The sequence below is a fragment of the Phyllostomus discolor genome, chromosome 13 (assembly GCF_004126475.2).
Source record: "Phyllostomus discolor isolate MPI-MPIP mPhyDis1 chromosome 13, mPhyDis1.pri.v3, whole genome shotgun sequence".
NCBI classification, from domain to species: Eukaryota; Metazoa; Chordata; class Mammalia; order Chiroptera; family Phyllostomidae; genus Phyllostomus; species Phyllostomus discolor.
This window is the reverse complement of record NC_040915.2, coordinates 37,739,575-37,763,510: the sequence shown is the minus strand read 5'-3', so window position 1 is coordinate 37,763,510 and position 23,936 is coordinate 37,739,575. Positions and strand designations below refer to the sequence as shown.

The 23,936-nt window shown below is 53.9% G+C and overlaps 1 protein-coding gene across 1 annotated transcript; it reads left to right on the top strand.

Moving 5' to 3' along the window:
* Positions 1 to 14,039: 14,039 nt before the first annotated feature.
* Positions 14,040 to 23,147, top strand: NPTX2 (neuronal pentraxin 2). Its single transcript, XM_028528474.2, has 5 exons — positions 14,040 to 14,644; positions 16,170 to 16,386; positions 18,718 to 18,962; positions 20,703 to 20,882; positions 21,763 to 23,147. Exons 1-5 carry the CDS (start codon positions 14,219 to 14,221, stop codon positions 21,988 to 21,990), a joined length of 1,296 nt encoding a protein of 431 aa, XP_028384275.1. The 5' UTR covers positions 14,040 to 14,218; the 3' UTR covers positions 21,991 to 23,147.
* Positions 23,148 to 23,936: the final 789 nt, after the last annotated feature.

Here is a 23,936-nt window from a genome sequence, read left to right as displayed (position 1 = left end):
GGTGCTCACACTGTCCCTCTGTGCCCATGTCTGGACTCAGGGTGAATCTCTGGCTCAGTGGTTCTGGGCGTGCAGTGTCCAGCACCAGCGTCGCATCACCTGGACACCTGTTCGGAATGCAGATCCCCAGGCCCCGGCCTGGACCTGCTGCATGTGGCAACCAGCAGTCAGTGTGAGAACGCTCTCTGGTCTTCTGTTGGGGAGCGGGGAGGATGGTCATTCTGTGGCTTGGAACGGGGAGGGGCCCTGAGCATCCAGGAGCTTCGTGTGCGGATGCTCAGCCCGTCGCCCAGGTTCCGGCGTCACCTGCGTCCCCACTGCTGGAAGCACCTGAGCCCCCAGGTCCACAGCCGGAGGGTTCGTCGTGGAAAGCAGGGGTTTGGGGTCTTTCTCCAGAGCCCCGTTTCCTTTCTCTGGTTTCCTAAGACAGTCTCAGCCCCCTCCACTGGCTCCCTTCCAGCTCTGAGACGCTCTCGTCCTCTTCCCCTTTGTCACTCTCTTCCCCCTGGCAGCGCGTGCGCTCGCGAGCCCCTCCGCTGACATTTTGAGTGAGTTCACGAGAAGCCCTTTAATCCACCAGGTTTCACCGAACTCTCAGGGTAAGGATGAACTGACTGAAGCACACGGCAGGGGGGAAGAAAAAAAGAACAAAATCACGATATATGGGTTTGCAGACTTGTGTGGAGTCTACATGCGTGCCGATGCATGGGTTGGACGCACACACTCTCAACGGCGAAGGTCACCTGCCACCTCGGCAGAGTCACGTTAGAGCCGGGGCAGGGGTGGGGCAGAGGGAGGAACACTGGTATTTTTAAATTTATTTACCCCTGAACGATTTGTGTGACTCCAAAGTGTTACTTCGGTGTTTTGAAATGTTGAAAACGTATTGTCTTTGCGCAAACCGACTTTTTAAAAATTGGTGTAGTGACCTGTAGGGCCCGCCCGAAGGTTGGGTTTTTGGAGAAAAAAATAGCCCGAACTCCCAGGCGCTGTCTCAGACTCAGGCCGGGCCCACACAAAGCCAAACAGGCCCAGAGGCGCGAGTACCTGGAGCTGGACCGCGGCCTGCTCTGCCCCCCGGGGTTCGGTTCAGGGTGAGTGAAGAAGGGCCCTCCTCCCGGGCTGTGGATCAGGCCCCCCTTACCAACGCCAGCGGCGGCAGGAACAGCCCCACGCTGGGACTGATGAAATCCCCAGGTGACTCGAACGCCCGGGAAAGGCGGAGGCTCATTTACGTAGCTGGGATTTTCATCCGGTTTTAAAACCGGGGAAATCAGCTCTCCAATGCCAGGCAGGTGCGAAACACAGGTCGCTTTGCCGGCGTTTGAAGATCCTTTAACTTTCTGACATTACGTAGCACGATGAGACCGTGGAAGCTTTTCGCCTGTGTCTTAAAATACAGCCGGGTTTGGGCTTCGCTAGAACCTTCGTGATCGACTGAGCAGCAGTAGTATATCTGGGCTTCCAAGCCGGATGCACTCCCATGGGCCTCTGGGGTAATGCAACGCTTCATCTCACGGATGCGGGAACGGCGCCCAGAGGTATTCTATCCCTCTGCCGATCCGCTGTGTTGGGGGCTGGGGAGGGAAGAGGGAGGGAGGGATGGAGACAGAGAGAGCATGTGTATGTGTGTGTGTGTGTGTGAGAGAGAGAGAGAGAGAAAGGGGAAGGAGAGGGAGGGGGAGCAAGGAAGGGAGGAAAGGAGGAAGACTGAACGTTGTAAAACCTGTATCACTGTCTCAAGTTCATGTAACTGGTTGGTTCTCTGTTATGTCAGGAACCTTCTCTAAGGATCAGTTTTACCTGACCTTGAACAAAGTTAGTCAAGGTCCAAATAAATAATAGAGAATTGCTCATCCTTTCTCCCTTACGGATTCGTATGAACTCACATCCTGGCCTTGGCCTCTTGCGGAAAACAAAGAATGACTTTAAAAAAAAATTTTTTTTTCTGTGTCTTTACCCAGTGTGCTTCTCTAAGAGGAGGTGTTTTCTTCTTTGCAGCTTTCTCGAAGGTATTTGATTTCAGAGAGAAATCCTCTTGGCTTCACCTGCAAGGCCCCAGAGCAAACAACGCTGTGTGAGCGAGGGATCGGGCCGCCAGCCGGTGCGGCCGAGAGCCCCGGAGGGCCCCGCCACGGCGCTGTCCTGGCCGAGGCTGGGGCGAGTCACACGACAAGGCGGTACCCGGCAGGAGCTAGGTTACGCGCGTCGGGAGCCGGGACTATGAATACGTCGGGGGAGGAGGGGCATGGACGCTCATTGGAGGGAAATGTATCCTGGGTACACAGAAATGTATTTCTGTGTTCAAATCACATGACGCTTCCGCACCAGGCCATTACCAAGGCTGCGTCCCGTGGTGTGTTCCCTCCAGCGCCCACTTCTGGTTTCTCAGGGTTACCGGCCAACCTGCAACAGTGGAGGAAAGTTCACCCTCGCCCACGCCTGGTGGGGTCCGTCTTTACGTTAGACAATCTGGTGGGTGGGCAGTGGCGGCTCGGGGTTCACACCTGTGTTCCCTCAGTAACGAATGATGTTGTACATCGTTTTCTGTGTCTATTAGTCGTCTGCACGCAGTCTTCCGTGAGGCATCTGTTTGAACCTTTTGCCATTTATGAATGGGTTTGTTTGTTTTCCTTATCATTAAGCTTTGAGAGTTCTTATCTGTATCCCGAATACAAGTGCTCGGTCAGATCGACACTTTGAAGATGTTTGTTTTCCAGGTCTGCGGCTTTAGACAATTTCTTTCTCCAGGGTACTTTCAAAGAGCCGAACTTCTTCGTTTTTGTGAAATCCCACGTACTCCTCTTAAAAATGGATTGTGCTGTTGGTGTCAGAGCTAGGAAAGCTCTGCTTAACCCACGTTAACAGAGACTCTCTCCCGTGTGTCTTCTACAAGTTTCATAGCCTCGAGCTTTATATTTAGACCTATGATTCATTTTGAATTACATTTTAATATGATGTGAAGCATGAATCAAAGTTCTTTTTTTCCCCCCACAGGAATAAGACGATTTTAAAAAAACTTTCTTTTCTCCACTGAATGTTGTACCTTTGCCAAAAATCCATTGACTACATACGTAGGGGGCTATTTCTGGACTTTTCACTCTGTTCCGTTGCTCTGTTTGCTTATCATCACTCTGAAACGACATCATCCTGATAACCATAGCCTTCCAATAAGAGCTAAATAAGATCCTCCTGCTTTGTTCTATTTTTTTTTTCAAAAGTGTTTTGGCTATTCTAGGTCCTTTGAATTTGCATATAGAATTTAGAGTGGATGATCAATTTCTAAAGAAAAATAGCTTGCTGGAGTTTTGATTAAGATTACATGGAACCTATAGGTCAGTTTGGGCAAATGAGCAAATGGTGAGTCTTCTGATCCTCCAGCATCGCCTACGTCTCCGTTTACTTAGGTTTTCTTTCATTTTACTCAGCGGTGGTTTGTGGTTTGGACAGGACTAGCCTGACACAGCTTTTGAATGCATTTTTTAAGCATTTTATATATTTTTTAAAGATTTTATTTATTTATTTTTAGAGAGGAAAGGGAGGGAGAAAGAGAGAGATAAACATCAGTGTGCGGTTGCTGGGGGCCGTGGCCTGCAACCTAGGCATGTACCCTGGCTGGGAGTTGAACCTGTGACACTTTGGCTCGTAACCCATGCTCAATCCACTGAGCTACGCCAGCCAGGGCCTACATTTTATATTTTTGATGCTACCATAAATTTTTAAGTTTCAATGTCTCCCTGTTGCTAGTGTATAGAAACACCACAGACTTGTGTGTACTGATCTTAAGCTCACTTATCAGTTCTAGTAGCCTTTTTGCAGATCACGTAGGATTTTCTCCATAGACAATTAGGTAGTGTATGCTGAAAATCATGTAGACGATCATGGACATCATGTAGTCTAGGTCATTATCATCCCTGGTGTTTACCACCCCTTCATACAGGTCTGTTTTACCACCTGGTACAATTTGTCTCATGCCAAAATTTTCTTTAGTATTTCTTGTACTGTGGCTCTGTAGATGATAATATTATTTTTGGCTTTTGTGTATCTGAGAAAGTCTATATTTTGCTTTCACTTTTGAAGGGTATTTTCAGTGGGTTACAGAATTCTAGACTGACAGATTTTCTTTCAGTACTTTAAAGATGTTCTGGATGTTTTTAAGATTTTTCCCTTTGGGACACAACTGTATTTGAACATCAATAAAAAGAGCTAAAAAGAAAGATTTTTCCCTCTATCATGGGTTTTAAGAAATTTGATCATCACGAGCCTTGCTTGGGGTAGTTTTACTCATGTTTATTGAGATTGGGGTTTACTGAGTCTTGGATCTATGCATTTCTTGTTTTCATCCATTTTGGAAAAATTAGGCTAATATTTCTTAAAAAATTTTTTCTGTCCCCTTTCTCCTTTCCTTCAGTGACCTCACTGGCTTATTTTAGATTACACAAAAGATAAACAACTGTAGTGCAGAGATGAGACATGAAAAAGGAACATCGGTCTTTGATGCACCCTTGCAGAGGAGACGGGGAGGGGAGAAAGGGTGCAGGGAACGTGTGGGTGGGAAGTCAGGAGACTCCTTGTTCACACCGCACTCACACTAACCGTGCGTCTTCAGGCAAGTTCCTTCACCTTTCTGGATGTTAGTGCTTTCTGCGGTGAAATTTGGGAGTTGTCCTCAATGATATCCAAGATTCCTTCCGACTTATACCTCTTCTGGTTCTTGGACATGTTTGGTGGAGGAAAGGCAGAGAAAAGACTCACATCCTCACACGCACTGACATCCACTTATCTCCCTTCTTAGAGGACGTCATTTGAACAATCTGAGCTCATTAGAATTAGAGAACCAGATTATTTGGAGCAACCCTCTCACTGAAAACAACTAAATACTGGATTTAAAAAAAAATCCTTAAGGACACCCAAGTGCCTGACCAAATATGACCTTCCTAGGGACATCAGGAGCTTAGAGAAAGAGGCAGTGAACTAAAGCCACAATAGCCCGTCCAAGGGAACTAACTGGTTTCTTATTGGTCTAGACCCCTAAGGATAGGGATATTCCAGCAACAGGGAATTTTATGACAATCTATCTTCATCGATGGGTGAGATAATGACATAAAAAGCAGGTTCCATTCCCCCGGTGCATTCCTTATTTAATACTGGCTGTGATCAAGAATTAGGGTTTGCTGTCTGAGATGAAAACAGCCACTATATTAGAGGGCTCAAGCTGAGCTGTTAGATCGTTAATCTACTTGACAGGACCTCCAAGTACTTAATTCACGGCCAGAAAGTCTTAAACCATATCCCCTTGTCCTTCTATAGGTAATAGGGGAGATGTGAGCTTTCACTCGTCAGACCCTTTCCTTCCCTCTGCCACTGCCTTCCTGGTGGCTTTTCATTTCCGCCAACAGTGAGGCATGTGGCGAGGCTGAGTTTTTATATCATTCTTTCCCGATCCATCAGCTCAGACGCTGACCGTGAAACAGGTCAACGTGCCAGCCCCTACCCAAGCCACTTCCTGTTTAGATTCGTAAAAACAGCCTTCCAAAGGCACGTGCTCATCATGACGATTGATGACTCAACAAAACACCAGTGGGGTTACTTTTCATTTTGGGCTAAGAGGACACACAAGCCCCATAGTGGCCCGTGGGGATAAGAGGGTCATAGAAGTAACTCTTGTTCAGCCCAGGCCAACCCAAAGATTCCCCAAGTCTTGTGTCCTAGAATAGGGCAACCAGGAGATGTGCAATGCTGGTGGATGAACACTCCTTCTCTTGCTTTGTATCTCCAAGAGCCCATGTGCGATGTCTGTGGATGTGGGTGTCTATGTGGCTTGGGTGGTGGCTGAAGTTGCATAGGGAGCGTTAATTACAATGACATAATGAGACCAGTGGAGGCTCAACCTTGAGGAAAAGCCCTTCCAAGACTATTCTCTGTTTTCGGCTGTTCCTCAGAGGATGCCCTTTTAGGATTTTTATTCTCTGGATGAGGTCATTCGTTCATTCTCTAATCTTCTAAGAAATCATCAAAATTGGGAGGGCTGTTTCGGTTTGTTTTTTTTTTTCACTCCTGGACTTACAAACTTCCAATGTATCATTAGAATGGCAATATACTACTAGTCTTGATGATCGTTTTCAGAAGCAAATTAGACTACCAAATAGCCTTCTGGATGAAGGAGCCGGGAGACTTTTACTCTGATTCAGCATGCCTCCTACTCATGGGACCAGTGTTCTGTGAAGCACACAGCTCTCCACACAGCCACACACCTTTCCCAACAAATACTTCCTGTGCCCTCACAGTGTGCCAGGCACTATTTTTAAGTGCTGGAGACATAGAAGTAAACAAAAACAAATCTCTACTCTCATCAGTTGAGATACTCCCTGGCCACGTCACGCTACGAGCATAACCTTCCTTGAGGTCTGAAACACCATGAATGGCATTGATGTAATAATTTGAGGATTCGTGTTGATTTCAGTTACAAAGCAAACAGCAATCTTCCCCCACCTCCAACCTACTCCCCACCCCTGCTGTGGTCCCCAGCAAACACAAATATCCTTTATGCTCCCTGGCTTAGGTGGTTTTCAAACCAGGATTCTGGAGAGTGCTTATCTGTTTAAAAATAGAGAGTAAGCATCAAAACCTTACCTTCAAGTTTCAAGTAGCATACTTAATGTCTATTTATTTTGTCATGGGGTTTGGAAGTTGAGAGAATTCTTTTCAGTGCCAAACAGCAAAGAAAAAAATATGAACCACAATAAAAAAGAGAGTGAAATCGAAGCTTTGACCTAAAATACCACACATTGAATCAGATTCTTTTTGCTTTCATATGCCATGGGAGGGCTTTTTTTTTTTTTTTTTGCATCAAATTGACCTTATCTGTCAAAGCCAAAGGCTCAACGCTGCAATATAGCATTACACCTTTGTTCTCATAACCCTTTTACTCCCTTCTGTGGGTTTCAGGAAGCTAGACTTGAAAACCAATCACAGCACAGTCTCTCTTTCCACAAAAGATTTTCCCTTTATCCCAAGAGTTTTAACATATTTTCTAGTGAATCCCAACTGGGATTCATTGCAGCTGGGGAGTGAAATCAAGACCACTTACCTGGCTCTTGTTGAAGACGGAAGAAAATCTTAGTTGGAGGATTTATTTATTTGGGCTGCTTATATGTAAGGGAAATGTCCTCTAACCCAATTCTGCCCAGACGGGCTGTTCATTAACTGGACTGAATCGCAGAGCCAAAGAAGAAAGAGCGGAGTTGGAATGAGCTGACCCCTCTGTCACAAAAACAGCAATGTACACGCAGGATTTCACTCCCTGCATGAGCCTAGGACTGATGCAGATGGCAGTGGGGCACCCAGATCACAGCTGAATATATTCTCCTGGTGGAGGCTGGTCGTAGTGCAATTCCTCTCTGATTGACAATCTAAAACATGCAGTCTCTCTGCACCTTTCATTCAGCTAGAGAGAGGCTATCCCAGGTGAGAACATCAAGATTCTGGGGGGGGGGGGAGGGATAAATGATTCAGATGAGGTGAAAGAGCCAGTAAGAATTTTAACTCAAAGCTCAAGGCTGCACTGAACTTAATATGTTGAGAATAAATGTCACCAGAGAACGCATTTGGCTCTGAACCTCTCATTTCAATTGCTCTGAGGGTTCAGAACCTTGGACAGTGCCGGGAGAGAGGTTTACTCTTGACAATTTCACCTGACCCCCACCCCCACCAAGGGGTGTTACAGAGCCAGCAGAAAAATAATGTTAACCTTCCCCCACCACTTCTGTGACATTCCCATCTGGTATCCAGATGGGAGAATTTCAGAAAGACTGGAATATATAGACATTTCCAATACAAATTCCCACTCTCCTTTACTCAATTAAAAACTGATGTTTCTACTCATGCTTTTTCATTCTTGCAAGTAGCTGTTTGGTCACCTGGCCAGAGTAATGCTCCATCTTTCCTAGCAAGTAATCCTAGCAACCTTATGGATGCTAGGTGAGTGGTATCGACTGGAAATGAGATAAATTTATCTTTAGGTAGCCTTGGAAACAGAGAACAGATCTGGAACAGAGGACTAAAAGTCAGAGATTACTAATTACATATTTAGTGTGTCTCCAATGGCTTCGACCTCCCCTTCTCTTGCCTGCTCCTTAAGATGCCCAACACTGCCTATCCATCACTTCCTCCATTATTCCTTCCAAGGTCTAATTCAATGCCCAACTGCTTCATGAAAATGTCCCTTGCCATTCTGACACAGTGACTTTCTTCCTGCAAAATTGCAGAACAGGTTATATATTGAGCAAAATCTTCTTTTTTCTCTCCCACGGCACTGTCACCATTATGCACAAAGACACACAGCAGACATTTATTGAAAGGACAAAGTACATCAGACCTAGATGTTGCCGTTAAGTAGCTCACTGTTCTGTGTAGAAGGAAACTATAATACAGGCTGAAAGTCACAAGAGATAAAGAATGCAAAGATAAACCACTGTCCTTCCTAGCATCACTTCAGACTGAGCAAAATCAGGGTAAACTTTGTGGAAAAGGTAACAGGTATGCAGAGCTGTGAAGGATGAATGAGTTTTGTGGTTCTAGAACTGGCAGAAAGGTCATCCCAGACATAGGAAACAACATGAACTCCAAATCTGAAGAATGGGAAGTGCAGGGTACATGTAAAAATCATCAAATAGTTTCCATTGGTTGGGGGAGATCAAGGAACACAGTAGAAAAGAGGGTTGAATAGGAAGCTGGAGACTAAACAGAAATTTCCACAGAGAAACCCTGAAGGTGTCTGAGTTACATGCTTTAGGGTTGTGCTTTGGGAAAAGTGACCTGGCAGGATAGTGCAAGCTGAGATGCACATGGCAGGGTGGGAGGGTTCAGTTAGGAGTCCCGAGGTTGTAGCAGTCAGTACAGAGTTGACATACTGTAAAAGTATTATTATAACTTAGAAACTGACTAAAACTTGAATGGATTTGTAAAGTGGGAGAGGAGACACAGATAACTCCAAAGTTTTTAATTTGAATGACTTGGAAAGCATCAATACATCAGAAATAGGGAATACAGGAGGAAGAAAAGGGAGATGGGGAAGAAAACAATATATTAGTTGAGGGTACACTGAGTTAGAGACCTATCATGCAATTGGTTTATCATGTCCTGGAGCTTGGTACAGATCTGTGGTAGAGTCCCTAACACAGATACCAGAGCTCAGAGCGTGAAACTGGTAATGTAGAGAGTGTAGTGAGAGAAAGGAGAGAGCTATGGTAACTCAACTTTGGGCCCAGGCACTGAGAAAGGAGGCAACGAAGAAAGATCCAGAGAAGGAAAAAAAAAGCCCAGAACGCAAGAAAGAAAACCAAAAGAATACAATGTCATAGAAACCAATAATGTAAATTTTAAATAATTAGCTAACGATGTTGAATTCTGTCACAAATTCCAGGAGAATTATAGGAAAATGACTATTGGATTTGGTGTGGGAAAATATTAACTTTAAAGAAGGCGGTTTTTGACCACACCAGGCATTTACGAGGGCATAATAGTGGTCAAGTTAGGAAGCAGCACAGAGACGAGAGCCCTCCGCTGAGAACCAGAGCAGCTCAGTTCCAGCTTGGCCCTTTATGAAACTCTTTCCTAGTCTTCAAAATTCCTCCACCGCTCACCTTTAAAGATTCAAGCAAGCCACCTGTGTGCCTGAACTATACAGAGATATTAAGCAACAAGTTTTTATTAGATACAGGCCAATTTCGCTGCTTGTAATTTGTATAAAGGCAAGGTGCCTTCTAAGTGCTTCCTAATGCAGAGAAATTGAGACTACATTCTTAGAGTATTTCCTCCAAGCAAGCCAAGTTAATGAGGTCCCTTCCTCCAGCCTCCTCCCAGCCCCAGTCTACTATCCTTTACTTTTAAAAACAGAGCTAAGATATGATACCTGACCTATCCAGCAACTTCTTCTATTGCTTAAAATCAGAGGATGCTACCAAAAGTTTGTTGAAATAGGTTGGGTAATATTAACAGTCAACCCCCGCCCCCAATGTGGCTAGCATTATATCTTCCCAGCCACATGTGGTCATATAATTGTACAGGAAAACTCCCTACAACTCAATGTCTCATGTCACATCCTCCCAAAAATTAAGCCTGAAATGTGTTACTCAGGAATAACCCAGATTCACTGAAGAAAGCGCATTCACTTTATTTGGGGGTGTTATATCTCTTGGGATCTCATTGCAATACAAACTCAGAATCTCTGAAATGTTAAGGACTACAGATCTTTTAGAGGGGTCTGGGTACACAGTCTAGTGATATACTCTAAGTTAATGTAGACACAAAACAGTTTGACTGAGTCCTCTAATTAAAATTAAAAACCACAATGCTTTATCTTAAAAAAAAAAAAAACCTACAAAGTAGGATAACTTTCTTTTGCTGAGATACCAGTAAGTATATCTAAAATTCTCATCCCTTGCCTTTCCTCCAAAGAGGCTGGCCTTTGCTTCCTCAAGAATCCATTCTTTACTTAATGTCAAATGATTTTGTAGAAAATAAAGGAAAAAGTTTAACTTTGTTTTTTTTTAAAGAACTTATATAATTTAGCTTTGAATTCAGTGGAGAAAGGGGGGAGAAAGGGACAATTGTGCACCTGCTGTATGCTAAACATGTCCACAGACATTCTCTCACTTAAACCTGACAATCATACTTCAGAGTAAGTTTAGCTTGGATGTTAGATATGAGAAAACTGAGGCTCCGAGAGGTTAAGCTGTCCTCTCAAGGTCAAATGGCAAGTTACAGACTAGGATAGAAACAAAAGCTACCGGACTCCAAAGCTCAAGCTCTTTCTACTCTAGTGCAGCTCAGTCTAGTGAGGAAAGTTCACTCGGAGCCTCTCAATTCCATTTTGTATTTGCACCGAATCCTAACAAAACAAAACAAAACAAACAAACAAACAAACAAAACCGCCGCACCCTTTTAGTCGTTCCAATAGACATTCAGCACCGAGGACAGTTCCTGCGCCTCGTTTGCAGGGAGCTGTCCTTGGTATCTTTTCTGGAACTCACGCCCCGTTCTTGACTTTTCCAGTGGCGCCGAGGGAGAGAGGAGGGAATGTAAGAACGTAGGAGAAGGGATCCTCCGACACCATGGTGGAAGCCAGCACTTTCCCCAGGAGCCCGAGATAAAAATGCATGTGCGAAGAACAAGGGAACCGAACAGATGGGGCACTCAAATGGAGGCGGAATGAGCGCATCAGGATTCCCGGCACGTGGTTTCCGTCCACACGGGGCTCTCAGCTGACCTGGGAGCCAGGAGACAACGGGAATGAGTGGGTGGTTACTACACTGCCTGCCGCATCAGCTACACGAAGCGACGAGGTGGAGCTGATTCACTGCCGCGGACCTGCGGGACGTGGAGTAGAGGCGAGTCGGCGGGCCCTGCTCCCTGCCGCTCCCGTCGCCACACTCAGCGGGAACGTGAGTCAGGTCCGCGGGACCCTTCAGGGAGACGCGGCTGCTGTGCTGCGAGTAAATCAAGCGTGAGCCTCCCTGTGGCGGAGGGCAGGTTTCAGCCATGGCCACGGCACCTTCCATGGGCGTGGAAGTCGACCTGCTGTGTACACAAACACCCTGCCTCCCCCTCGGTGACAGGTGGTTCACAAAACACACGGAGAGCACAAGGTGCTGGAACCTTCTCCACACTGGACAGTGATGCTTGCTCAAACTCCCAGCTCTTGAGCCGAACTGGAAGGATCTTTGGAGAGTCCACGCTAATTCCCTTCTACACAGGAAACGGATGTCCAGAGAGAAGAAGTGAGTTGCCCCGGACCACCTAGCTAGAGGCAGAGCTGTAGGCCTTGGCCCCCTTGGCCCTAAGCCAGCCTGCTTTCCATCACGAAGACACAGTAAAACCCCAAATAGCATGTATGCTGTTAACCAAGCCCTCTCATTGCACGGCTTTCAAAGAAAACAACATCTTAAATGCCCCAGTCTTTCCCTTTGGGCTTTGGGAGTGTCCTCCGTCACTCCTCACATCTGAATCTCTTTTGACAAATTTAAGAGTGATTATTTTGGGACACTTGCTTTGTGATTCTTATGTCTTCTTGTACACCGCTCTCTTTGTTCGGGAGGAAATTAGAATTCTGGAAACACTTGGTCTTATTTAATTATGAAAGGAGACAGCCTCTATGTCAGGTCGTTGCAAACATGAGTGTACCAGTCTGTGCCACGAGAGGATGTGTGGACCAATACAGGCTCTCCCGGGCTATGGTCAGATGCAAATAAGACCCACCGAGGTCTGTGAGCGAACACAGAAAAAAGTCAAACCTGCGAGGGGACACTGAAAGCGAAATCCTCATCTGGATAACTCCGAACGTGTCTGGATTTAATGCCTCACGGAACCGTCTAAGATGTAAATTTCATAAACCGCTTTGCAACTTGGCCGCCTTTATTGTTGCAGTTTGTCTACGTGTGAGCTCATTGTGGACTTCTGGAGTTTTCAGGGAGCTGAAGTAAGATGTAGGAGGAAGGAGTCTATTCAAGGTCATGGTTACACCGTGAAACTCCTACCTGCTGGGGACGCCGACCAACCAACAGAGACATTAGCCCAGCACTCACCTCAGCCCCCACCCCATACTTTTTCTACCAACCAGTGCACTCACCTGAACCGTCACCACCACGCCGATTGTCCTCCGCCTTGGGTGTTATGTAGCCCAGACTTCCTGTCTGTAATTTGTATCCACGAATAGAACTTTCCTTGTAATTTAGCAACATCGTCCTTGAAAAATCCCACTATTTACATAACAGAAGCTATTGTTTGAAGTGCAAAGCAGGTCAACATTTGGTTTCTGAAGATTAATCACTGCAGCCTACTTTATATTATCATAATAATTTCATTTATTTTGATACAATTTGTTTCCAAAAGCAACCTCAGCTTCTGTGCCCAGGCGACAAATCCATTTGCTTTCGGTGTAATGGATAATGTGATTAATGACCTTGCCACTGGATTTCTTAAAAACACAGAGAAAAAAAAAATAAGGATTTCCATCTGTAATGTGCAGTAAGCCAGCTCAGTCTGCAGCTGTGCATCCAAATCTCTGTGCAGTTGTTTGTAAGCCACTGACACGATTGGGAAAGGTTTGCTCCTGCCTGTCGGGGTTTCTGTCCGTATCTGTTCCCTCCAAGAATCTGAGGACAGCGGCCTCTGACTGAGAAACGGGACGTGTGGGCGCCCCACCCACACGGGTGGGGGGCACTGTTTTGCTCTGTGGCGCGATCACGACGACCGCGGTGGAATGGACCCCATCAAGCCCAGGGCTCACCGCATAAGGTCATCACCGGGTGGGCTGTCGCTGGACACACCTGGAAGAGCTCTGCCAGTGGCCGTGGGACCCTGGCCCCCACTCCGTGCCTCTTGTTCGACGCCACCTGCGCCTGCCTCCCCCTCCTTGCAGCCGGCATCCGGAGCCTGTTTCTGGTCCCCGCGGACCTGAGGCTCTTGGCAAGGCGGGGACGGGGACGCAGACCGCAGACCGGGAGGGTGTCCAGGGAAAGGAACCTCGCGCGTCAGCTTCCCGCCTTCAGGGTGAGGTGGCAGCCGGCCCACGCCGGCTGGGGGCGGCTCGCGACGGCAGTCCTGGGTTCTAGACCCTCCCGGGGCTCGCCTCACTTTCCTCCCTGGGGAAGTAGGGGTCACTCCCACCCCGGGCTGCGACGACGCACCGGAAGCTCAGCAGCCTGTCCCGGGGCTCGGGGGCACCAGGGGGCTCTCAGCCTCTCCTCGCCCCGAGGTGTCCGCGTCCTCGAGTGGGTCCGAGGGGCGCCTGGACACGCCGGCCAAAGCTCCCGAGGGCACCCCGGGCATTTATTTCACCCGGGGCGGGGGGGAGAGGGGGGGGGCCGGGGTTGGCGCTCAGCACTCCGGTGTGGGGCGGGCGCGCGGTGGGAAGAAACCCTCGCCCCGCCCCGCGCGTGACGCGCGCCCGGCCCGGCCAATCAGAGCCCGCGGCGCCGCTCCCCCACACTCCTCCCCCCACCAGCTTAAGAAAGGGCGCGCGGGCCGGGCCGACCAGAGCGCCGTGCGGGGTGGAGTGTGCGTCTGCGCCGCGGCTGGTGGTTCCGTGGGCTCCGGGTCGCGCTGCCCTCGAGCGCAGCTTCCGGACGCAGCCCGCGGAGGAGGCGCCCCAGCCGCGCGCCCCGACGGCGCCCGCTCGCCCACCCGCAGATGCTGGAGTGAGCGCGGCGACGGCGGGATGCTGGCGCTGCTGGCTGCCGGAGTGGCGCTCGCCGTGGCCGCCGCGGCTCAGGACGTCCCGGCGCCCGGCAGCCGCTTCGTGTGCACGGCGCTGCCCCCGGAGGCGGTGCGTGCCGGCTGCCCGCTGCCCGCGATGCCCATGCAGGGCGGCGCGCTGAGCCCCGAGGAGGAGCTGCGGGCCGCGGTGCTGCAGCTACGCGAGACCGTCGTGCAGCAGAAGGAGACCCTGGGCGCCCAGCGCGAGGCCATCCGCGAGCTCACGGGCAAGCTGGCGCGCTGCGAGGGGCTGGCGGGCGGCAAGGCGTCGGGCCGGGGCGCCACGGGCAAGGACACCATGGGCGACCTGCCCCGGGACCCCGGCCACGTGGTGGAGCAGCTCAGCCGCTCGCTGCAGACCCTCAAGGACCGCCTGGAAAGCCTCGAGGTAGCGGGGCGCTGGGGTCCTGGAGGTGGGGTGCGTGGTCCTGCCCGCGAGGCTGTGCGGGAGCGAGCTGGATTTGGGGTCGGGAGCGGGGGGGGGGGGGGCAGTTCTCGATCCTGCTCGGGGCTTAATTGCGTGTAACGCACCCCGCACCCCATATGTCCCCCCGCCCACCGGGCAGCCATTCGCCTAACGAGGTCCGGGTTAGCCCAACCGGGGCGGCCTGCTCTCTTCTCGCCAGTCTCCCGGAGGCTGTGCCGGGTGACCTGAGGCTGCCGCAGGAGACCAGCGGCCCCTGGCGTCCCGCGTTTCCGTTTATAACTCAGGTCTGGGTAGCCCAGAGTGGGCAGAGGCCCAGGGGGTGTGGGCGGGACCTGAGCGCTGGCTGGAGGGTCACCCGCCACTGGGACTCGCCTTGGAGGAAGTCCGGTTAACTTGGAAGACGTCTACCCACGAGCCGCGCATCCCTAAGGTGCCCTGTTGCTCTGGGGGAAAGGACCTCATTGCGTTCTCTCTTGGAAGGTGTACACAGTTTGGAACTTTGAGAGCGAAATCTTCATTTGATTTCCATCTTTACGTTCCACCCTGTTCAAGAAATGTGGACATTTCTGTTAAACAAGTGTGCCAAAAATACTTATTAGCAAAGCTAGGTTTCAGTGAAGGTGGTAATTATTGCAAAAACTATTTAAGGACTTCCTGTGGCATGATGGTTAAACACAGTATTTCTAGCATCTTGAATATCCCTTGGTTCATTAAGGTTTATAACAGCTAATATTTTTGGAACGCTAAATATGTTGAGCCCCTGCAACAATCCTGGGAGGCAGATGCAAAGGAGCTGCCTTTTACAATGTGGACCACTTAGAGGGATAAATAGTTTGCCTGGGACTCGTGGCTGGGCAGTGGCAGGCTGCCTTTGCCGCCAGCAGGGCGCCAGAGGAGTAAAGGGAAACAGGCAGGATTTAGAAGCAGCATTAAAAGCGAAGGTTCCTGGACTCCAGAGCAGTCCTGCCTCAGATCTCTCGTTTTCCGCGGACGTGGCCGCGAGCCGCCGCCTCTGTGCCGCGCTGGGCCCCGGGGGCTGTTTTCATTTGCAGATGAAAGTGCGTCGGCTTTGAGTGCCGTTTGACGGAGCCTTAAAAAAAAAAAAAAAAGCATCAGGTTTTGTCTTTAGCTGAGCGTGATAGATGCTGGCTAGCATTTTGGCTGTGGAGTTCGAGGAGCAAAACTGATTTCTGAGAGGGCGGGGGGAGGAATGTGATTCCTAAGTTTCAAATACGGCAGCCAAGTCATTGTTGTGTGACTTTGAAATCCTTTCCACACCCCACCACACACCCACACACATGCACACACACACGCAGCATCAGTGAACGGCTCCCCCTTGTGCCACCGGCACGGCTGATTCAATGCTCCCGATTTGGAGGCTTCTCCCTTGGTGGTGAGGCCCTCAGAGCTGCGTTTCATGATTTCTAACCGGCCTTCATGCTTCTCCCCCCCCCCCCCCCGCCCCGGCACCCGCCCCCACCCACAGCACCAGCTCCGTGTGAACGTGTCGAATGCCGCGTTGCCCGGCGACTTTCGAGAGGTGCTCCAGCGGCGGCTGGGGGAGCTGGAGAGGCAGCTGCTACGCAAGGTCGCGGAGCTGGAGGATGAGAAGTCCCAGCTCCACAACGAGACCTCGGCTCACCGGCAGAAGACCGAGAGTGCCCTGAACGCGCTGCTGCAGCGGGTGACCGAGCTGGAGAGAGGTGAGGGCTTTGCTTGTTTCTCCTCTGTCGCCCTCTGGCTGATGTCCCCCCGGACCCCACAGCTCCTGTCTTGGCTCTAGGGGGAGCTGGGATCAGCGCGAGGGAAGGCAGGCAGGCAGGGAGGGGCCGGCCCAGGACTCTCTTGCCCATGTATGGACAGGCCACCCCGGGGGAGGGGACGGCCCCTCCCAGAACCCTGCCTGCTGGCTGTGTTCCCACATTTGCCGGGCTGGGCTCTGAGGCTGCTGCCCAGTCATCGCTGAACCCACCTGCCAGGTGCGGAAAACCACCTGATTCCTCACCATTCAAGCAGCAGGCCTGCTTAGGCTTGTCGGCCACCTGCAGCCTCTTGATTTCTTGGTCAGGCCTTGTAACGCCTTAACTGGTTTGGACTAAGTTTCTTCGGAACCTCCGAGCCATTTGATATAAATAGGGCCCCAGCGTACGGGGTCCGGACCGCCTCCTCTACCCCCGGACTCTCTCCCAGCTCTAATAAAACCCATCTGTTGTTACTGAGCTAACGACATCACCAGCCTGAGCCTTATTAAATCAACAAGCCCACACACCTGCAAGGATAGAAGCTATTTCTTTTTATTAGATAATCGCGTCTTCGGGAAGCACACGGGCATTTGCAGATTAAAGACCAGTGGCTGCTTGTAGTGGGAAGAGGGACCGCAGCTCCCTGCTCTGTTGTTCACTCGGCGAGTGCCCTGGGGTGAGGCACCTCCCTTCTCCAAGCCTCCGTGCCTCAGCCGTTCACCTGGAAAGTCAGGAGTCGGGGCCTTCTGGTTCTCTGAGCATTGCTTCAGCCTCACTCGGGGCCTTCTGTCCTGGCCTGGCCCCGCCCTGGCTCTCCCAGGTGACCAGGTCTTCCCAGGCCTTCCCAGCCCGGGCCAGGTGCTCAGCAGCTCCGCAGCCTGTGTGTTGAGGGTGCCCCACTGTGGGGGGTCAGGACGGGTCATGGGAGACTATACGATCAGCGGAGAGGAGGAAACACGACACGTGGAGCCCGGATGCTTGTCTTCCTTTCTGGGCTGCCCGTTGCCAAGAGGGTGGTAGGGGGACCCTGGGCCCCGCTGCTTCCCTTTGCAGAAGCTCTGCCTTGGGTGGGTGCGAACCATGGCGCCGAAGAGCTTCCTCGTGAATTCTTTACTCTGACAGGAAGTGGGGTTGGGGGTCGTGGCCGAGGAAGGCGGTTCGTGCTGGCCTTGTTCTGCAGACGGAGTGAGGAAGGGACTGATTTGGTCTACAAGCGATACGGGCAGTTCAGGTCTGGGTCCCGGGAGCCCGTCTGTCGTTGACGGCAACGGAGACCCTCTGGCTGCTCGGGGCACCTGATAAACACTTGTTGAATGAGGACACTTAGGCTCCTTCCTTGGCAGCGTCTGGTCCCCAACTCAGAGGGAAGCGTTTGCCGTGACAGCTCACGGAGTCAGGCGGCCGCCCTGCAGATTTTTGAGTCTGGTGACCGGAGACAGGACCCTGCCTTCTACGTGTTTATTTTTGTTGTTGATTTTGAGCTCAAGTCTAAACTGTAGTGACCATCGCTCAGGCACGTATGAGAGCACCAACCGTTCTCAAAGCCCCTGGGAAACACCGTTAGCACGGGGATGGCCAGGAGAGCTCTCGCCAGTCCCAGGTGGGTCTGGAAGGATCGGGGGTCTGGCCAGGTTGTTCCCCAGAGGGGGAGGGGACACCTCTTCATTCCTCTGCCTGCCGCTGGTCCCAGACTGCAGGAAATGGTCCACAAATGCCACCTTTTCTTGGAGAGGAAAGAGCAAGTTACAAACCCACCAACCCATGAGCTCCGGTCAGGGGTGTAGCCCAAAGGCCACTGCTGAGTTCAGTTTCAGTGTCAACTTACAGGCCCCTGACCCCGCTGCCCGGGCAGTGATTCCTCCTGTGAGAGGTGGCACGGGCCGACTGCTGGACAAGTGTCTGCTGAGTGCCTAGGACCTTGTGCCTGCCTCCCTGTCCATCAAGTGGGCTCCTGGCCCCGCCTGCCCTTGCTGGGGGGTCCGAAGGGCCCAGGAGTTCAAGGATATAACAAGACTTGGCTGGGGAAGGGTTTTCTGGCTTCATTCAGCCAGAACACTAAGTCCAGCTTTTCCCTACCTGCTTCTTTGAGCTTTGAAACATGAGGCCATTCTCGTTTGCTGTTGGAGCTTTTTAGCACTTTGGACAGTGGCTGTGCGGTCCAGGTGCTCCAGTGATGGAAGGACCCCTCCTTCGGGGGGTGCAGGGGGGCCCAGGTGAACTGTGACGCTGGGCCTCGCCAGTGGCCGCAAACTGATGTGCTGCTGGCCCCTCTTCCTCCCCCCCCCCCCCCAGGCAACAGCGCGTTCAAGTCACCCGACGCGTTCAAAGTGTCCCTCCCGCTCCGCACAAACTACCTGTACGGCAAGGTCAAGAAGACGCTGCCCGAACTGTACGCCTTCACCATCTGCCTGTGGCTGCGGTCCAGCGCCTCCCCCGGCATCGGCACCCCGTTCTCCTACGCGGTGCCCGGGCAGGCCAACGAGATAGTGCTGATCGAGTGGGGCAACAACCCCATCGAGCTGCTCATCAACGACAAGGTGAGGCCGGCTCGGACTCGGACTCGAATGCCGCCTTCCCCCGTCACGCAGCGAAGGCCGGGAGTTTGCAGGGAGTCCGACAGCGGGCGGCGGGCTGTCCTCCTTGTGGTGGGGGTGACTCTGCTGACTCAGGCCTGCTCAGGGCAGTGGACTGGGCGGGGGGAGGGGGCCCGGCAGGGGGGCGGGCCGCTGCGGCTCCTGGAGACCCAAGCTGGGACTCCAGGCCAGGGGTCATGGAAGGAACAGAAGGAGCTGGCGTGTCTGCACACCAGCCTGAACGGTCAAGGGCCCTCAGGCCAGGTGGTGAGGGCTGCTTCCCAGGGCTGCACTGATCAGAGGGTGTGTGTGTGTGTGTGTGTGTGTGTGTGTCGGCGTGATACTTCTCATGAGCACGTCTTTTTGGAGACGGGGCTGGTTATTGAGGTACAATGCACATACGCTAAAACAGTAAGATTGACCCTTTTTTACTGAGTGGTTTGACCGGTTTTGACAGACGCAGGCAGTGGTGTACCCGCCACTACAGCTAGGAGATGTAGTCCGTCACCTCCCAGATTTCCTCATTTCCCGGGGTAGTCAGCTCCTCCTCCTGCCCCAGCCCAGGGCAACCACTGATCTGCCCCTGCCGTCCCCGCAGCCTTGCCTTTCACAGAGCACATGCACCCTTCCGGCGGACTGGCTGGCTTTCAGGGGTGGGGTCTCCCCAGGAGAGAGGGCCTGGGCATCTGCGGGACCCCCAGCAGCCCCCTCTCGGAGACTTCCGTTCTGAAGTCGGACGCCACGCAGTCAGCACCGTGTCCTCCCTCACGCCCTCCTTGCCGGGGCCGAGTGTTTGAACCTCTGCCAAGCCCAGGAGCCCTGTGCACCCCGGTGCCCTCGCCCCGTCTGCACCCAACCGCCCTGGGTAGAGCTCGCTTCAGTGGGAGACGCCGGGAAATCCGCCCGCCGGGCTCCTTCCGGCCGTGACCACGTCGCTGAGCCCCTGAGCTGGGGCTCGTGCTTCCAAAGAACACCTTGGACACTGCCCTGAGGGCCAAGAACCTTGTTTTCTCTCCGATTAGGCGATCAGACGTCCTGTAAACAGCCAATTCCTGGGAGTTGGCTCGTGGGGTTGCTAGGACACCAGCGGTAACAACAGGCTGGTTTGCAGTCACGCTGGTCTGAGGAGCACCCACAGGAGGCTGGTAGACAGATAACGGGTTGGAAGCGCCCTCCCCCAGCCTGTGTGACTCCCACACGCCCATGTGACTGCAGGCCTCTGGTCCTCTGTGTGGCGGGACACCCACACAGTCCCCGGGTGCCGTGATGGGCGCTGGGGCCTCGCCTACGGGGTGCGGTGCCTGGTCTGACTGCCGTCCAGGGAAGTTTGCCCAGCAGGGAGGGCTCTGACTGCCCTTCGGGGGGTGTTCAGGGACCGTCACACCGGCTTGTTCAGGACAGTGTCTGGGACTCTTGGCCAAGCCAGGGCCGAGAGTGTCCAGCTGAGCGCAGGGCCACCCGGGGTCCGGGCTTGTGCCCACACTGCCCTTTGTCTTGAGTGTCTGATGGCACGGGGCATCTCCAGCCCGAGGGTCTCTCTGAGGTGGATGGGCCAGGCACGTCACCCACGGAGCAAAGAGGGGGAGGCCAGGAGGGACCCCACGTCCTGGGAGCAGTGGTAGGCCCAGGTCTTTCCGCCCCCTCCCCCAGGTCAGACTCCTGGGGAACCCGCCAGGGACCTCACCTGCCCGTTGCCACCCGCAGGTTGCCCAGCTCCCCCTGTTTGTTAGCGACGGCAAGTGGCACCACATCTGTGTCACCTGGACCACACGGGACGGCTTGTGGGAGGCCTTCCAGGACGGGGAGAAGCTCGGCACCGGGGAGAACCTGGCCCCCTGGCACCCCATCAAGCCGGGAGGCGTGCTGATCCTTGGGCAGGAGCAGGTGGGTGCAGGGGCCCGAAGGACCGGAGCACGTGGGCCACCCGGGCAGCCCAGGACCAGGCCTGGACGGGCAAGGTCCCTGCCAGCTCTGCTCACACCGTCTGGTGCCTGACGGGCTGAGGGTGGGGCCCCCGGGCTGGTGTGGCGGGTTCAGACAGTTTCTGGGTCCGAGTGCAGCACAGGTAACCAGGGGTGACCCTGGGGTGACAGGTCGTGTCCCCCCCGGGGTCCTCTCTGCCAGGCAGTGTTGACTCAGGATGCTGGGGGCTGGTATGGCCTCTTCCAGGAGCTGCCGGTGCAGGGCTTGGAGGTGCTTGGGGGATGCCTGGGGGGTGCTGAGCCCGTGGGGGGAGGATGGCAGGAAAGAGCGAGGCCCCGGGGCAGCCCTCTGGGGGGGCAATCGCAGCTGGCCGTCTGCTCTCAGGCAGGTGAGCGTTGACCTCTCAGGCCTGTTGGAGGTTTGCTGATGGACAGCGGGGGAGCAGACTCCAGCAGTGCTGGGGGCTGGGGCTGGGCTCTTCCTCGGCCCGTGCCCTCCCCACTTCCCTGTCACCCCTCCCCAGGGCACCCCTCCCCAGGGGGGGCACCCAGGGCACCCCTCCCCGGGGGGGGCTGGAAGCCTGGAGACGCAGGTCTAGTCCCCGCTTTGGGACTCGGGGCACGTGTCTCCCCGGGCTAGCCCGAGTTTCCCCTCTGTAAACTGGGCGGTTGGAGAAAAGACATCGCTCGGGCCAGAGCTGGGGGTGTCGGGAAACATGCCCCAGTTTCCCCCCGCCCTGCCCCCCTCCCCCTTCGAGCTGGCGTCTCCTCCCGGGAGCTGGTCGCATGCCAAGAGGCTCAGCCTCTGAGCCTGCACCGACACGGATCCGTACCCTCCCCAGGACACCATCGGGGGCAGGTTTGACGCTACGCAGGCGTTTGTGGGGGAGCTCAGCCAGTTCAACATATGGGACCGCGTCCTCCGTGCCCAGGAGATTGTCAACATGGCCAACTGCTCCACCAACATGCCGGGCAACGTCATCCCGTGGGTGGACAACAACGTCGACATGTTCGGGGGGGCCTCCAAGTGGCCCGTGGAGACCTGTGAGGAGCGCCTCCTCGACTTGTAGCCGCCCCGCCCTCTGCCCGGGAGGCGGGGCTCCGCTCACCCCCTCAGCCAAACCGTGTGCAGCCCTCCCGCCGAAGGGCTGGGCCCCCCGAAGACTGAGGCTCTGTGGCAGCCTGTGTGACTGGCTTACTTCTTCCCCACCAGAGAGCTGGTCGTTGGGGGGGGGGGGGGGTAGGGCCAGAATCCCCGAGGGAAAGCCCGGAGCCGCAGGGGCCCCCACTGTCTGACCTCCTGCCGGAGGGATTGTAGACCTTCAGGCCCCGTTCGGAACCCCTGTAAATGCTAGTGCCCCCCAGCCTGCCTGCCCCTCGGATCCTTGGTGTCTCGTGTGCGCCCTCTGTCCGTCCCCCTCTACAAGCTGTGCAGCCGTCCCCTGGGAGTGGCCATATCCCTTGTGCGTTAAGTCCTTCCCGATGCCCATGGAGCATGTAGCAAAGCGGCCGCTGCCCCAGCCCCACCCCCACGGTTCTTTCCTCCCAGGAACTTGTAAACTCCAGGAGGGCAGGCCGCCCAGACGGGGCCCTGCCTTCTCCTGGGGTTGGGGGAGGGACGACCGTGGCCCCGAAGAGAGGGCTGGTGGGGAGGGGGCTCGGAATGGAGGAGCTCTGTGGTGGCCGTCCCCTCCCCCATGTCGCCTCTCCGTCCCACTGACGCTCTGTCCCTGAGTGCGGCTCCGAAAGGCCCCCTTCCTCCACTGGTGCCAAACGCCCCATTGCAGCTTCCACCGCCTCTCCGTCTGGCCTGGGGAACTTCTTGTTCCCCGCAGAAAAGAGCAGCCGTTAGCAGGCTCCCCTGTTTGCCGTCTCACCTCACCGCGAGGGGTTTGCCGGCTTTCCTTCGTGCCGGTTCCTGCGAGCATCTGCCTGTCCCCAGGGTCCCCCCAGAGCCAGCTCAGGAAGCCGGTGTCACCGGGCGGACGCGTGCCTCGTGCCTCGGGGCTGCTTCACCGATTGGGCGGCGGTAGCGGTGATTCTTCTAGAGAGAAAGCGAGCATGTGGGGGAATTTATAAAGCTAAATATTATATATTTTATTTTTCATACACGTTTGAGGGGCAAACCCATGGCAGTTCCATTTGTAGGACACGCTGACATGCCCATCCAACATTGTGTGTGCGACTGGGACGCTTCCGAGGGCGGCATTTTGAGTAAAGAGCGCTGGACGAGGCCTTGGTGTCTGTGTTCTTTGTGTCTGGGGTCGAGGGCAGGGAGGGGCGCAGCTCTGTGCACCCCGGACCCAGGCAGAATGAGGGCCGCTCTGGTCCGCCTGGGCCTGGCTGTGGTGGGCCCGAGGCTGGTGGGTCTGGGGAGCCGAGGATGCTTGGGCCCGAGGCTGGTGGGTCCGAGGCTGGTGGGCCCGAGGCTGGTGGGCCCGAGGCTGGTGGGTCTGGGGCTGGTGGGCCTGCAAGAGCCGAGGATGCTTGCGGGAGCCTGCTCGAGGTGCCCTTCCCTCCTCAGCTGCAGGCTCAGGCTGTGGCGGCCCTGCAGGGGCCCAGCCTCCCTGTCCCCAGCCCAGCCCGTCTTGTCCCCAGAAGTACAGCTTAGCTGGACGGCCCCTGGCCCTGGGCCTGATGCCCATTCACACCCACCCCACGCGTGCTCTGCCGTACCTCTCACTTAATCAATCCTCCTGACAACCCCCTGCGGCCCCTCTCCCGGGTCAACACTCGGACAGTTACTGACATTTGTGCCATGCAGCTGTGGAGGGCAGAGAGCCTCCTTGCAGCCAGTCTGGGGTGCTGAAGGCCCCGCCCCGTCCCGTCCACTGCCCCCTCCCACCCACCCTGCCTTCTGGTTTGGCTCAGAAGGGCCTGGTGTCGCTTCCTCCCACAGCCATCCGGGAGTCCACCCGGCCCAGGCGTGTGCATCGGTAGTCTCTCCGTCTCCACAAACGCTTCCCATGTTCGCGTCCTCCCTCGTCTCGGTAGCTGCAGAATGCAGCTTAGTCGT